The 14119-nt window shown below is 46.6% G+C and overlaps 1 protein-coding gene across 1 annotated transcript in view; it reads left to right on the top strand.

The window, feature by feature from the left end:
• ST8SIA4 (ST8 alpha-N-acetyl-neuraminide alpha-2,8-sialyltransferase 4) overlaps nt 1–2407 on the top strand; it is a 353311-nt gene extending 350904 nt beyond the window's left edge. Inside the window, exon 5 of the mRNA XM_069226024.1 lies at nt 57–2407. Coding sequence (XP_069082125.1) covers nt 57–339 — 283 coding nt within the window. The 3' untranslated portion in view covers nt 340–2407. The remainder of the gene's footprint in view (nt 1–56) is intronic.
• The last annotated feature ends 11712 nt before the right edge of the window (nt 2408–14119 follow it).

The following is a 14119-nucleotide window of genomic DNA, read 5'->3' as shown; positions in this document are numbered from 1 at the left end:
TTGTGTATCTTTCATTTGCCTCAATAAAAACTAAATTTGTCTTGTTTCCTTTGCAGTTACTGGCTGACAAATAAGGTGCATATCAAGCGGCCAAGCACAGGACTTCTCATGTACACCCTTGCTACAAGATTCTGCGATGAAATTCACCTCTATGGATTCTGGCCATTTCCAAAAGATCTCAATGGAAATTCTGTGAAATACCACTATTATGATGATTTGAAGTATAGGTACTTTTCTAATGCAAGTCCACATAGGATGCCCCTGGAGTTTAAGACGCTAAATATGTTGCATAATAAAGGAGCACTTAAATTAACCACAGGCAAATGTGAACAGCAATAAAAGTAAACAAAAAGTACAACCATGAACTGAATATGCAGCTCTTCGTGAAGATCTGCCCAGCTTGAACACAAGGAGGTGATTTTCCAATATGTATTAAGCCACTGAACACAAGAAGCTTGTCAGTTCGGCTCCTGCTGATTTTCTTTTCTTTGCAAGGTGCTATAACATCGGAGCATCCCAAATCCAAGGGATCTTGCAAGTGCCACTTTTACTAAGTAGAAATCTTGAATGTAAAATTTGAGTTGCTTTCTTGATCCAAACAAGCCAATAAGTATTTTAGTCTTGGAGCAGAAAAGAGCTTTTGGCTTCTTGTTTCAAGACACAGCAGCAAGAAGATGTACAGTATAGAAGCCCTGCTCAAAGAAACATTTGTCTTAAATATTTGGAAAGTTGCCAATGAGTGATTAGAACAGATAGACCCACAACATCAAGAAGGTCAACAAAATGCCTTTAGTCGTTATTGTGTCTGACATTGTACAATAATCAGTTTTTTTTAAATGTGGGGTGCAGGGTGTTCTTTTTTTAATGATGTATGAAAAGAAGGGGTCTGGCACCCCAGCAAATGTAGCAAAGCTGAAATTGTCTGATAATCATTGACTAGCTCTCATCCTGAAACTGGCACCAACGAGTGGAATCCTTTTACTCAGACACAATATAATGTATGTTCCTTGAGCTTGTAGTAAATCCTCATGATTGCTTATCTGCTGTGCTTTTTCACATCAGCGAATAAGGGGTGCTCCTAAAGGACGTTAGTGTAAAGCGCAGTTTGGAAGGTGATCAATTACAAAGTAGGTGCCCTTACTTTTGGTACCAAAGATTACACTGATTTTGTAGAATACAAGCATTTTTATGAAGATAACGTGTACACTTGTACTGTGATGCTGTGCTGCCGGGATGATGACTGTGGGCGATGAGAATATCATGCCATTTCTCGTATATCATTATCGGCGTAAAGGAAGAGTATTTTAAAAGTTGCTATCTCGGCGAGTGACCACTTGATGGTCTGAAGCTCTGAGAGATCTTCACTCCAGAGTGCTTAAGTAGCTTAGTAATTACATCTGAGTGCTAGGTTAATGCAATATTTTCTCTAATACGCTATCACAAAATTTGCTTCGTGACATATTGAGTCAAACCAAGCTGTATAAATGTATTTAACAGCAGTGTTAATATTGTTCATTCAAAGTGTAGCTGGTTAAATCAGTGGGATCAATAAACTTTGCTGTGAAAACAGGGATGGATTCAAGAAATGCAGTTTTAAATTAGCTGTTCAAGTCTCGCTTGGGCCTGTAGTATTTTCACAGTATGTTCCGAAGGATTAAAGACCATACTGTGACAGACCTTAATAACATAATACAACAGTACATAGCATTACAAACCATTTCGTAACTTCAAATAACATGCCACAGGAAATAGAACAAATTATGAAGTGGTTCAGTAATTTCTTGTAAAGCATTGGTAGTAGTTTTCTGGTAGCATTACCATCAATTCAGATCACAGTTACCATTTTATAAAGGAACTAACCACTTGTAAATCAGCCCAGCCACTGGAACAAGATGTCTGCTCCAATCTGTAGGATCCCGTGCACGATATGCCTGGCAGCTCCTAATTACTGTCTGCCTTTTTGGGTTTTGTAAGTAAAACTAGACTTGTGTTTCTGTTCTCTTCATTGTTGAATGTGTAGCACGTCAGCACCTTAAAATTGCGTCCTGGCACTAATCCATATCTGTCAAACAAACCCGGAAATTATCACTTTTGCCAATGATAAAATACTGATATTCCGTATAAAGACAAGAAAGTACTTACTAGGATGCCTCATTTATTTCCAATTCAAAAAGTGGAAGTGCATTGACAAGTGTAACGTCTGACTTTAAGTCAGAGAAAGGTTCACACAGAAAAGGCAGAATTCTGCTACCCTTCAACTCGTAGAAAAATGTAACCATAAAAAACAAAACAAATATCTATTTGTGCAACTTTTCTGTTAGTGATGTTATTCGTTTGCAATGAAACCCCGATAACGTCGAAACATCCTAGCGAAATGAGTCGATCCAATAAAGTAACTCCAAAATTATTCTGCATCCATTTTTTCTCTGAGTTTCCCCGAAATTTAAAGGATACAGGGGGTCATTCTAACCCTGGCGGTAAAAACCGCCAGGGCGAACGACCGCGGTAGCACCGCCAACAGGCTGGCGGTGCACCGCTGGGCATTCTGACCGCGGCGGTTCAGCCGCGGCCAGAAACGGAAAGTCGGCAGTGTCCCGCCGACTTTCCGCTGCCCTTGAGAATCCTCCATGGCGGCGCCGCCATGGGGATTCTGACTCCCCCTACCGCCATCCTGTTCCTGGCGGTTCTCCCGCCGGGAACAGGATGGCGGTAGGGGGTGCTGCGGGGCCCCTGGGGGCCCCTGCAGTGCCCATGCCAATGGCATGGGCACTGCAGGGGCCCCCATAAGAGGGCCCCAAAAAGAATTTCAGTGTCTGCCTAGCAGACACTGAAATTCGCGACGGGTGCAACTGCACCCGTCGCACCTTCCCACTCCGCCGGCTCAATTCTGAGCCGGCGTCCTCGTGGGAAGGGTGTTTCCCGCTGGGCTGGCGGGCGGACTTTCGGCGGTCGCCCGCCAGCCCAGTGGGAAACCCAGAATGACCACCGCGGTCTTTTGACCGCGGTACGGTCTTCTGGCGGTTCCCGCTTGGCGGGCGGCTACCGCCGCCCGCCAAGCTCAGAATCACCCCCACAATTCCTTAGGTAGTGTATAGTGTCCAGGGAATCAATATATTTTTTGGTGTTATGTTGCTGTAATATGGTGGACCACCAACATTTATTATCAAGGCTCTCTATCCTCTGTCAGAAGGGTAACACGGGTGGGCTTACGCCCCTTCGTGGCCAGTCGCGGTTAATGGACACTGATTGAAGACATCAGTCAGCATATTGGGTTTCAATGCGTGGCTTCCAAGATAAGTTAATTATTGCCTCAGGCAAACTGTCTGCAACATCTAGTAAATCCCTAATTATGCGGTAAACACTGCAGCAACAGAATCGCATACATTCACGGCCAGTTGCTACTGCACATTGTTTTTATTGACAATTATCAAAGGTTAACTAAACCTAAATATTAAATTCCAGTCACTGCACATTGTTACCTGCTTTACAAAAAAGAAATATTATCTTAAAACTAACTCAACCAAAAAACACGTGGAACAGAAATTAATACATGATGCATAATATGATCTTTTATTGCTATTTCATGCTTCGGGTGACATTTAGAAACAACTAGCCCTTTATCCTCATTGTTTTTTATGTCAGCTGAACCCCTCAATGGCAACATTGGATCATATTACACAGTCAACCGTTATGCATTCTATACACATTGCTCCTTAAACCTCCTGATGTGTGCCATGGCTTGAGAATTTAATCATATATAGTACATGGGAGGCCGTAATCCCTGAATATAAAGCCTGTCTATTACAAGAAACTTGTGCCATCACAAGTCGCCTATAAAGAAGAAATTACATGGTTGCTCAATGATAAAAAAAACTATTACAGTTGAGCTTTGACGTCACAGCGCCTGCTGTCAGAGACAGCAGGGGAGGGGAAAGGCAGGTCACAAAGTATAATTAAAGCTGCACTTTAAAAAGAAAAGAACATTAAATGTGATTTTTTTCTCCCTCTGCTTTGTTTTTGTACATGATGAGCAGAAAGGAGATATTTATGGCAACATGACAACTCAGATATCCATAATCTTATAAACACTATATGGTCACACAACTCTGTTTCTTGTAATACCTTCATAATGTATGGAAGAAGGTACTTTATCCCACATGTAATTGACCATAATAAGAACCAACCATGGACACCCTGCATCTTCCACGTTTAAATTTAAATGCTGGATAGACTGAAAAAACAGATCGTAAGGTGCCCAGTGAGTGAAAGCATAAGGGGCGACAGCTAGGTAATTCTATCCTCGTCCTTATGGTAAAGAATGTTTCCGAATAGAAAGTAAAAAGCCTTAAGCTTTGGTGGATGAGGCATTCATTCCATCCTCTCAGATAAATTAGGTGGGAATGCATGGTTTCCCAGCCAGTCCAGTATTAAGGATAATCTTCCTTTAATTGCCTCTGGAAAACTAACTAATTGCAAGATTGTATCAGACCCACAACCGTCTTAAGGTGGTAAATGGTGAATCAGTGTGGGAATTGCAACAACAAAAAAAAACAAATTTGTGGGTGTTCCTAAACTTCCAAGGCAAACCACTCAATGGAATATCCACTTATTTCCTGCTTGTGTGGAGATCTCTGCACTCAGGACAGAGATCCTCACCCTCCTGAATGGGTTTAGGCCTCCTACGAATTCCAATATTTATCTCATGCCTTTACTGCCAAACTCACCCTTGTGAATGTGTTAGGTATGGAGATGGAAGATATTCAATACAGGACAGTTAGGCTTATAATTGGCAGCCTGTCTTAGAGCATATACAACATTTCCATCTAATGGGCATTTTGCAAACACATTAAGCATTGCCTCTCAGGATAAAACAAATCACTTTAAAAATCACCCTGACAAATGCTTCTGATGGCCATCTTGCAGCACTGTCAAAGATGGTTTACTAATTTGAGGGCGCAATTGTGAACCATTATCAGTTTGTTTTTAACAAACACTGAGGCTCATGTGCTTCCACTGAACTCTGTATCAGCTCCGCGCCTTTGTCTCCGCTTCCTTTAATGGTATATATCCAGATAACTGTATTAGGGCAGTGGCGGGACACGACGAGTTCTACCGGAGCAATGACGTCCATATGCCTCAGGAAGCAGAAACTGCTCATCGAAAATGAACAACCCTTCCATTTCTCCTGCTCTCCATCTGAGGTGCTCAACAGTACTGGAGCGTTAATGTCTTGACAAACAGGTCATTTACACATGGCAGCTTTCCGACCACCCCACCTACATTTTGTGCCATGTTAATTATTGCCCAATTATAACGTGTAAATTGTATATGGAGCTGATTCCTGCCAAGCATTTAAAATCCAATTATGTCTGAGAGCACACGCCTAGAAGTAATAACGGAATGAAATCATCCGGGAGACGCTAAGTGAGATCAGAAATTGGTATCCTGACAAATTCGTATTACTGTATATGAATTAGCACTTGACTGATAAAGCTCGATGGGATACTGGATGCTGCATAACATTGCACGTTTATTCTGAATACAATGGATCAGACCATTAACAACACGTGTATGTTTTGGTGTGTTTAATGTGTTAGAGGTTTGTGCATTAAATATATGGCAAAGGTCAAACCACTCCATGATGTTTGTCTTTTAAAACAGTGTGTGATAATCTATGTTTCATCAAAAGAAAGATCCATGAGAGGTTGGTTACTTGCATATTTAATAGATTTCTTCTCTGAAATAAGCAATGTAGGATTCAAAATTATTTGCATTTACATGTACATTTATCAATATGTTCATTTTAAGGCATTGTGTGAGTTGCAAAAGCACAAATAAAGAGAGCAGCATTCACACACAGTACTACTGAGCATAGGGAAGCCAGCATGTACAGTCAGAACTTTAAGCTTTTTAAAACACAAAGCGCCCCTTTTAATAGCTGTCTCCTATTTTGTGTAACATGTGCCGTTGCCTTTTATTATTTGTACAACTGTAACAATAAATTATTTTCCTTTTTTTTCTTAATGTGTTTAGCGTTTTAATGGGTTTTAAAGCGCCTGGCCACAGTTGCTTCAGAAAAAGGTGCGTGTCACTCCATTAACAAAAACTGCATAGCATAACTGTTAGAAATGGGGTTTTTAGTTGGCAGTCAGGTTACCCCCTGTCCAAGCAAAAGCCCTCACTCTAGTCAGGGTAAGTCACACACAATCCAAGATTATCCTGTGCCCACCCTCTGGTAGCTTGGCACGAGCAGTCAGGCTTAACTTAGAAGGCAATGTGTAAAGTATTTGTGCAATAAATCATACAATACCACCATATAGCACCACAAAAATACACCACACAGTGTTTAGAAAAATATATAATATTTATCAGGATAATTGTAGGTCAAAAAGAATAAGGTTGCAATGGAAAATTGTAGAAATATCACGGAAAAGTGATATAAAGTGTCTTAAGTCTTTAGAATATAAACAAAGTCTCTTTCAAGCACAAGTACCTGGATGGGAGTGGAAAAATCTCCTCAGAGGGCCAGAAGAGAAGAGGTGCGTGGAAAAAGGGTGTGTGCGTCGATTTCTCCCCAGCACACACGGACTTGCGTCGTTATTTTCCACGCGGGGAAGTCGGCGTTGTTTTCCGGCGCGCGGACAGTCTCTTTCTGTGGATCGCGGGGATTACCAGATGTCCCGGGTCTGTGCGTGGATTTTCCTGCTTGTTCTCCGGCTGCGCGTCGGTCTGCGGGGCTGCGCGTCGAAATTACGATCTCACGCCAGGCGTCGCGTCGATTTCTCCTCTAGACTTCGATCTGCGGGGCTGCGCGTTGAAATTACGATCTCACGGCAGGCGTTGCGACGATTTCTCCTCTAGAGGTCGGGCGGCGTTGTCCTTGCGAGGCCGTGCGTCGGATCTTCGATCGTCCCAAGAGCGTTGCGTCGATCAACGTCGGAGTGCGGCATTTTTCTCACCGCGAAACAAGCTGTGCGTCGAAATTTTCAGCGCACGGAGCGTCCAAGTAAAAGAGGGAAGTCTTTTTGGTCCTGAGACTTCAAGGAACAGGAGGCAAGCTCTATCCAAGCCCTTGGAGAGCACTTTCACAGCCAGACAAGAGTTCAGCAAGGCAGCAGGGCAACAGCAAGGCAGCAGTCCTTTGTAGAAAGCAGGCAGGTGAGTCCTTTGAGCAGCCAGGCAGTTCTTCTTGGTAGGATGTAGTTTCTGGTTCAGGTTTCTTCTCCAGCAAGTGTCTGATGAGGTAGGGCAGAGGCCCTGTTTTATACCCAAATGTGCCTTTGAAGTGGGGGAGACTTCAAAGAGTGGCTAAGAAGTGCACCAGGTCCCCTTTCAGTTCAATCCTGTCTGCCAGGGTCCAAGTAGGGGGTGTGGCAGTCCTTTGTGTGAGGGCAGGCCCTCCACCCTCCCAGCCCAGGAAGACCCATTCAAAATGCAGATGTATGCAAGTGAGGCTGAGTACCCTGTGTTTGGGATGTTTCTGAGTGAATGCACAAGGGGCTGTCAACCAAGCCCAGCCAGACGTGGATTGTAAGGCACAGAAGGATTTAAGTGCAAAGAAATGCTCACTTTCTAAAAGTGGCATTTCTAGAATAGTAATATTAAATCCGACTTCACCAGTCAGTAGGATTTTGTATTACCATTCTGGCCATACTAAATATGACCTTCCTGCTCCTTTCAGATCAGCAGCTGCCACTTCACCAGTGTATGAGGGCAGCCCCAATGTTAGCCTATGAAGGGAGCAGGCCTCACAGTAGTGTGAAAACGAATTTAGGAGTTTTACACTACCAGGACATATAACTACACAGGTACATGTCCTGCCTTTTACCTACACAGCACCCTGCCTTAGGGGTTACCTAGGGCACACCTTAAGGGTGACTTATATGTAGAAAAAGGGGAGTTCTAGGCTTGGCAAGAACTTTTAAATGCCAAGTCGAGGTGGCAGTGAAACTGCACACACAGGCCTTGCAATGGCAGGCCTGAGACAAGGAAAAGGGGCTACTTAAGTGGGTGGCACAACCAGTGCTGCTGGCCCACTAGTAGCATTTAATTTACCAGCCCTATGCACATAAAGTGCACCTTACTAGGGACTTATAAGTAAATTAATAGTCCAATCAGGTATGATTCCAGGTTACCATGTTTTAGGGGAGAGAGCATATGCACTTTAGCCCTGGTTAGCAGGGGTAAAGTGTGCAGAGTCTATAAACCAGCAAAAACAGTGTCCAAAAAGTGGAGGGAGGCAGGCAAAAAGTTAGGGGTGACTACCCTAAGGCTGTCAGGTCTAACATGTGTCCCCCCCAGCTGAAAGTGGCGAGAGCTACCCGACCTCCTGGGAGCTCTCATCGCTAAGGCGGAAGTACCTGGAGAGACCATCAGCATTGGCGTGGTCAACCCCTGGGTGATGTTCCACCGTAAAGTCCATCCCCTGTAGGGAAATGGACCACCTCAAGAGTTTTGGATTCTCACCCCTCATCTGCATGAGCCATCTGAGGGGCCTGTGGTCTGTCTGAACCCGGAAGTGAGTCCCAAACAGGTAGGGTCTTAGCTTCTTCAGTGCCCAGACCACAGCAAAAGCTTCTCTCTCAATAGCACTCCACCTCTGTTCCCGTGGTAATAGCCTTCTGCTAATAAAGACTACCGGTTGATCTCTGCCCTCCTCATTCAGCTGTGCTAGGACTGCCCCTATGCCATGCTCTGAAGCGTCTGTCTGCACGATAAATTCCTGGGAGTAGTCCGGGGCCATGAGCACGGGGGCCGTGCACATGGCTTCCTTCAGGGCGTCAAAGGCTTTCTGACAAGCCTCTGTCCAATTCACCAACCTAGGTTGTTTCTTGGAAGTGAGTTCTGTCAAGGGTGTTACAATGGTACCATAGCCCTTGACAAATCTGCGGTAGTATCCTGTGAGGCCTAGAAAGGCTCTCACCTCAGTCTGCGTTCGTGGTGGTTGCCAGGCCTTGATAGTTTCAATCTTGGCCTGGAGTGGCTGCACCTTGCCACCACCCACTAGGTGTCCCAAGTACACCACGGAACCCTGCCCAATCTGGCACTTACCTGCCTTGATGGTCAGGCCTGCCTGTTGCAGGGCCTGAAGCACCTCCTTGAGGTGAAGCAGGTGTTCCTCCCAGCTAGAACTGTAGACAGCTATGTCATCCAGGTAGGCTGCACAGAAGGCATCCTTGCCAGCTAGGAACCCGTTAACCAACCGTTGGAAGGTAGCGGGGGCATTTTTCAACCCAAACGGCATCACCCGGAACTGGTAATGGCCATCAGGGGTTGAAAATGCGGAACTTTCCTTAGCCCCCTCAGTCAGGGCGATCTGCCAGTACCCTGAAGTAAGATCAAACGTACTCAGGAACTTGGCAGCGCCTAGCCTGTCCACTAGCTCATCAGCTCGGGGGATGGGGTGAGCATCAGTCCGTGTGACTGAGTTGAGACCCCGGTAGTCCACACAGAACTGGAGTTCTTGCTTCGCACCTGGGGCAGTAGCCTTAGGGACCAACACCACTGGGCTGGCCCAGGGACTACTGGATTTCTCGATAACCCCTAGAGTCAACATCTTGGAGACCTCCTCCTTGATGCTGGCCTTCACCTTATCCGACAACCTGTATATTTTGTTCTTCACAGGGAGACTGTCACCAGTGTCAATATCATGAACACAGAGGTGGGTCAGTCCAGGAGTAAGGGAGAACAGGGGGGAGAACTGCTCCAACAGCTCATAGCAGTCTCCTTTCTGGTTTAGAGTCAGGGAGTCAGACAGAATGACCCCGCTTACTGACCCATCACCTTCTTGGGCAGAGAGGAGGTCGGGGAGAGGTTCACTCTCCTCTTCCATTCCTTCATCTGTGACCAGAAGCATGTTGATCTCCGACCTCTCAAAATGAGCTTTTAGTCGGTTCACATGGAGCACCCTTAGGGGATTCCTAGGGGTTTGGAGGTCCACTAGGTAAGTGGCCTCCCCTTTCCGCTCCTTTATTTCAAATGGGCCAGACCAGCGGTCCTGGAGAGCTCTGGGCTCTACTGGCTCCATTACCCACACTTTGTCTCCAGGTTGAAACTCTACCAGGGTGGCCTTCTGGTCATACCAGTGTTTCATTACCTCTTGACTGGCCTCAAGGTTACTTTGGGCCTCTTTCCAGAAGCGGGTCATCTGGTTGCGGAGGGCCAACATATAGCTGACCACATCCTGAGGGGGTGTCTTTGGAGCTTTCTCCAATCCCTCCTGGACAATGCTTAAGGGTCCCCTGACAGGGTACCCATAGAGAAGCTCAAAGGGACTGAACCCTACCCCCCTCTGGGGGACCTCTCTGTAAGCAAAGAGAAGGCATGGTAAGAGGACGTCCCACTTACGCCTCATGGCCTCAGGGAGGCCACCAATCATGCCTTTCAGGGTCTTGTTGAATCTCTCCACAAGACCATTAGACTGGGGGTGATAGGGGGTGGTGAACTTGTAAGTTACATCACACGCATCCCACAGAGACTTCATGTATGCAGACATGAAGTTAGTGCCTCTGTCAGACACTATTTCCTTGGGGAATCCCACACGGGTAAATATTCCCATCAGGGTTCTGGCCACCACCGGTGCAGTTACGATCCTCAGAGGGATGGCCTCTGGGTAACGGGTGGCATGGTCCACCAAAACCAGGATGAACCTGTTGCCTAAGGCAGTTTTGGGGTCCAAGGGACCAACAATGTCGATGCCCACCCTTTCAAAGGGGGTGCCAACGACAGGAAGTGGAATCAGGGGGATTTTAACAGTTTTTCCTGCTTTACCACTGGCCTGGCAGGTAGGTCAAGATCTGCAGAACTTATCTGAGTGTGTCCTCATTTTGGGCCAATAAAAGTGGGTGACAAGCCTGTTAAAGGTCTTGCCCTGCCCCAAATGTCCTGCCAGGGGAATGTCGTGAGCCAGACCCAGTAGGAAGGTTCGGTAACATTGGGGGACCACCAGCATACGTGCTACCCCAAAGGCCGGAACCTTAGGCTCACTGTAGAGGAGATCATTCTCCCAATATAGGTGGTGATCGCCAGAGGCGTCGCCTGCTGCCTGGTTTGAGGCCTGTTTCCTCAAACCTTCCAGAGTGGGACATTCTTTCTGCACCTTGCAGAATTCCTCCCTGGTGGGTCCACCCTCAACTTGCCAGCCAGCAAGCTCAGGTAAGTTACCTAGGGCGGCAATGTCTTCCCCAGTTGGCTCGGGAGCCTCCTCCTCAGGAGCCCCGTCAGCCACTGTGGGAACTTCTGGGTCCGGTTTCCCGCGCCCCTCGTCCCTCCTCCTGGCAGCTCTCTGGGCCATCGTTCCAGGCTCCAGATGCCCTTGACTTCCCTCTCGGTCAGCCATGGACCGTGTGGTCATGCAGACCCACTCAGGTAACCCTAACATCTCCAGGTGAGACCTGAGCTCCACTTCTTTCCAAGCAGTGTGCTCAAGATCATTGCCTAACAGACAATCTACAGGCATGGCAGGACTCACAGCTACTTTCAGAGTACCAGAGACCTCCCCCCACTCAAAGGGAACCAGAGCCACCGGTAGGTGACTCTCGCGATTGTCAGCGACTCTGACCTGGTGGAATGTATTAGGTACTATCTGCTCTGTTGACACCAGCTGACTCTTGATAGTAGTCATACTGGCTCCTGTGTCACGCAGAGCCTCCACCTTCTGCCCATCAATGGTGACCCACTGCCGGTACTTGGAAGTATTTTTGGGCATGTGGGCCTGGGGCACCATTTCTCCTTCTCCCAGGGACACTAGGGAAATCTCTACCTGCTCCCCAAAGCTACTTGGGTCCATCTCTCCCCCGAGCGCTACACTAGTCAACCCAGGTGCCTGTCCGGTAGTGGACGGTGCCCTCTTAGGGCACTGTGGATCGCCTTTGTAGTGACCATACTGGTAACACTCCATGCATTTGGGGCTAGATTTCCCTGACTTGTCATATGTCCCTGGCTTTTTCCCAAATTTGGAAAAGGAAGGGTTGCCACCCCCTCCCTGGGAATTCTTTTGGGGGCCTTTGGAAAGTTCCTTATCTGCAAGTTTATCTCCCCCCTCTTTCTTCTGTTGGGAACCCTGACCACCCTTGTGGGAGTCCCCCCCAGGTACCTTCTTGGACACTCTGGTGCTAACCCAGAGGTCCGCCTCCTCAGCAAGCTTCCTGGGATCAGTCAGCTTACTATCCACTAGGTGCTGGCGCAACTCTGTATAAGTAGTATTAAGCATATGCTCTCTCAGAATCAAGTCATATAAACCTTTATAATCTGCTACTTTGTTGCCCCGCACCCATCCATTCAGTGCCTTACTGGAGAAATCAAAGAAATCTACCCATGTTTGTGTGGTTTGTTTGGTGCTGTCCCTGAACCTCTGACGGTGTCCCTCAGGGGTCAGCCCAAACTTGGCAAGTAAAGTGGCTTTCTGAAGTGGGTATGTGTTTTGATCAGGTTGATCCAATGTGAGAATTGTGTCCCTCCCCAATGGCGGCACATAACCCCACATAGCTACCCCCCATTGCCCTTCAGGAACCTCATGAGCCCTTAGTGGAACTTCATAAGCAGCTAACCATTTATCTATGTCATCTCCCACCACAAAACTGGGCACCACATTTTTGGGTATACGAACCTTCTTTTCTCCAGCAGGTCCTGTCTGTATGCTGCCACCATTATTGCTGGATTTAGACTGCCTCGCCTTGATCTCCAGCTCCTTGAGACTCAGTTCATGAGCCAACAATAGTTTCTTTTCAGCCAAAGCTCTTTCAGCTTCCACTTGTTTGGCTGCTCTTTCAGCTTCCGCTTGTTTGGCTGCCCTTTCAGCTTCTGCTTGAATCTGTTTGGCTGTTCTTTCAGCTTCACTTTGTTTGGCTTCACTCTGTGCCCTCCTCTCCTCCTGTTGAGCCTCAATTTTCAGTTTTGCCATTTGCAATTGGAACTCCCTTTCCTCTCTCCTTTCCTCTGCGGTCAGGCTTTGCATAGAGACACTGCTCCCTGGTCTGGAAGGGGGCACAATTGCAGTGGTAACACCATCCACAGATAGTGAAAATTCCTCTGAGGGGCCATGTTCTGGCTCCTCTTCCTCATCATCCTCTAAATGGGCTTCTGCCCAGGCCCTCAGCGCCACTTGAAAGTCTTCCTTTCTGGAGGCCACTTGGGTGGGTACCCTCAATGCCCTGCAGAATCCTCTTAGTTGTTTGACCGTATATGCATCCAACTGGACTAGGTCAAATTCCCCTGTCTGAGACCCAGTCAGAGACATGTTGAGTGAAGATTTAGTTTTTGAAAATTGTCAGGAAAAAAAATTGGGTTTTCAAAAAGAGATAAAAACCAAGTTGACCTTCAACTGTGGGTAGGTAGTGAAATACTTAGCTACTGTATGTCACTGCACAAATACAAGTCCTATCCTCACCGCTGATCACCAATGTTAGAAATGGGGTTTTTGGTTGGCAGTCAGGTTACCCCCTGTCCAAGCAAAAGCCCTCACTCTAGTCAGGGTAAGTCACACACAATCCAAGATTATCCTGTGCCCACCCTCTGGTAGCTTGGCACAAGCAGTCAGGCTTAACTTAGAAGGCAATGTGTAAAGTATTTGTGCAATAAATCATACAATACCACCATATAGCACCACAAAAATACACCACACAGTGTTTAGAAAAATATATAATATTTATCAGGATAATTGTAGGTCAAAAAGAATAAGGTTGCAATGGAAAATTGTAGAAATATCACGGAAAAGTGATATAAAGTGTCTTAAGTCTTTAGAATATAAACAAAGTCTCTTTCAAGCACAAGTACCTGGTTGGGAGTGGAAAAATCTCCTCAGAGGGCCACAAGAGAAGAGGTGCGTGGAAAAAGGGTGTGTGCGTTAATTTCTCCCCAGCACACACGGACTTGTGTCGTTATTTTCCACGCGGGGAAGTCGGCGTCGTTTTCAGGTGCGCAGACAGTCTCTTTCTGTGGATCGCGGGGATTACCAGATGTCCCGGGTCTGTGCGTGGATTTTCCTGCTTGTTCTCCGGCTGCACGTCGGTCTGCGGGGCTGCGCGTCGAAATTACGATCTCACAGCAGGCGTCGCGTCGATTTCTCCTCTAGACTTCGATCTGCGGGGCTGCGCGTTGAAATTACGATCTCACTGCAGGC

Source organism: Pleurodeles waltl, chromosome 1_1 (assembly GCF_031143425.1).
Source record: "Pleurodeles waltl isolate 20211129_DDA chromosome 1_1, aPleWal1.hap1.20221129, whole genome shotgun sequence".
Classification (NCBI taxonomy): domain Eukaryota; kingdom Metazoa; phylum Chordata; class Amphibia; order Caudata; family Salamandridae; genus Pleurodeles; species Pleurodeles waltl.
The sequence above is the reverse complement of the archived record's forward strand: the minus strand, read 5'-3'. Positions and strand labels throughout refer to the sequence as shown.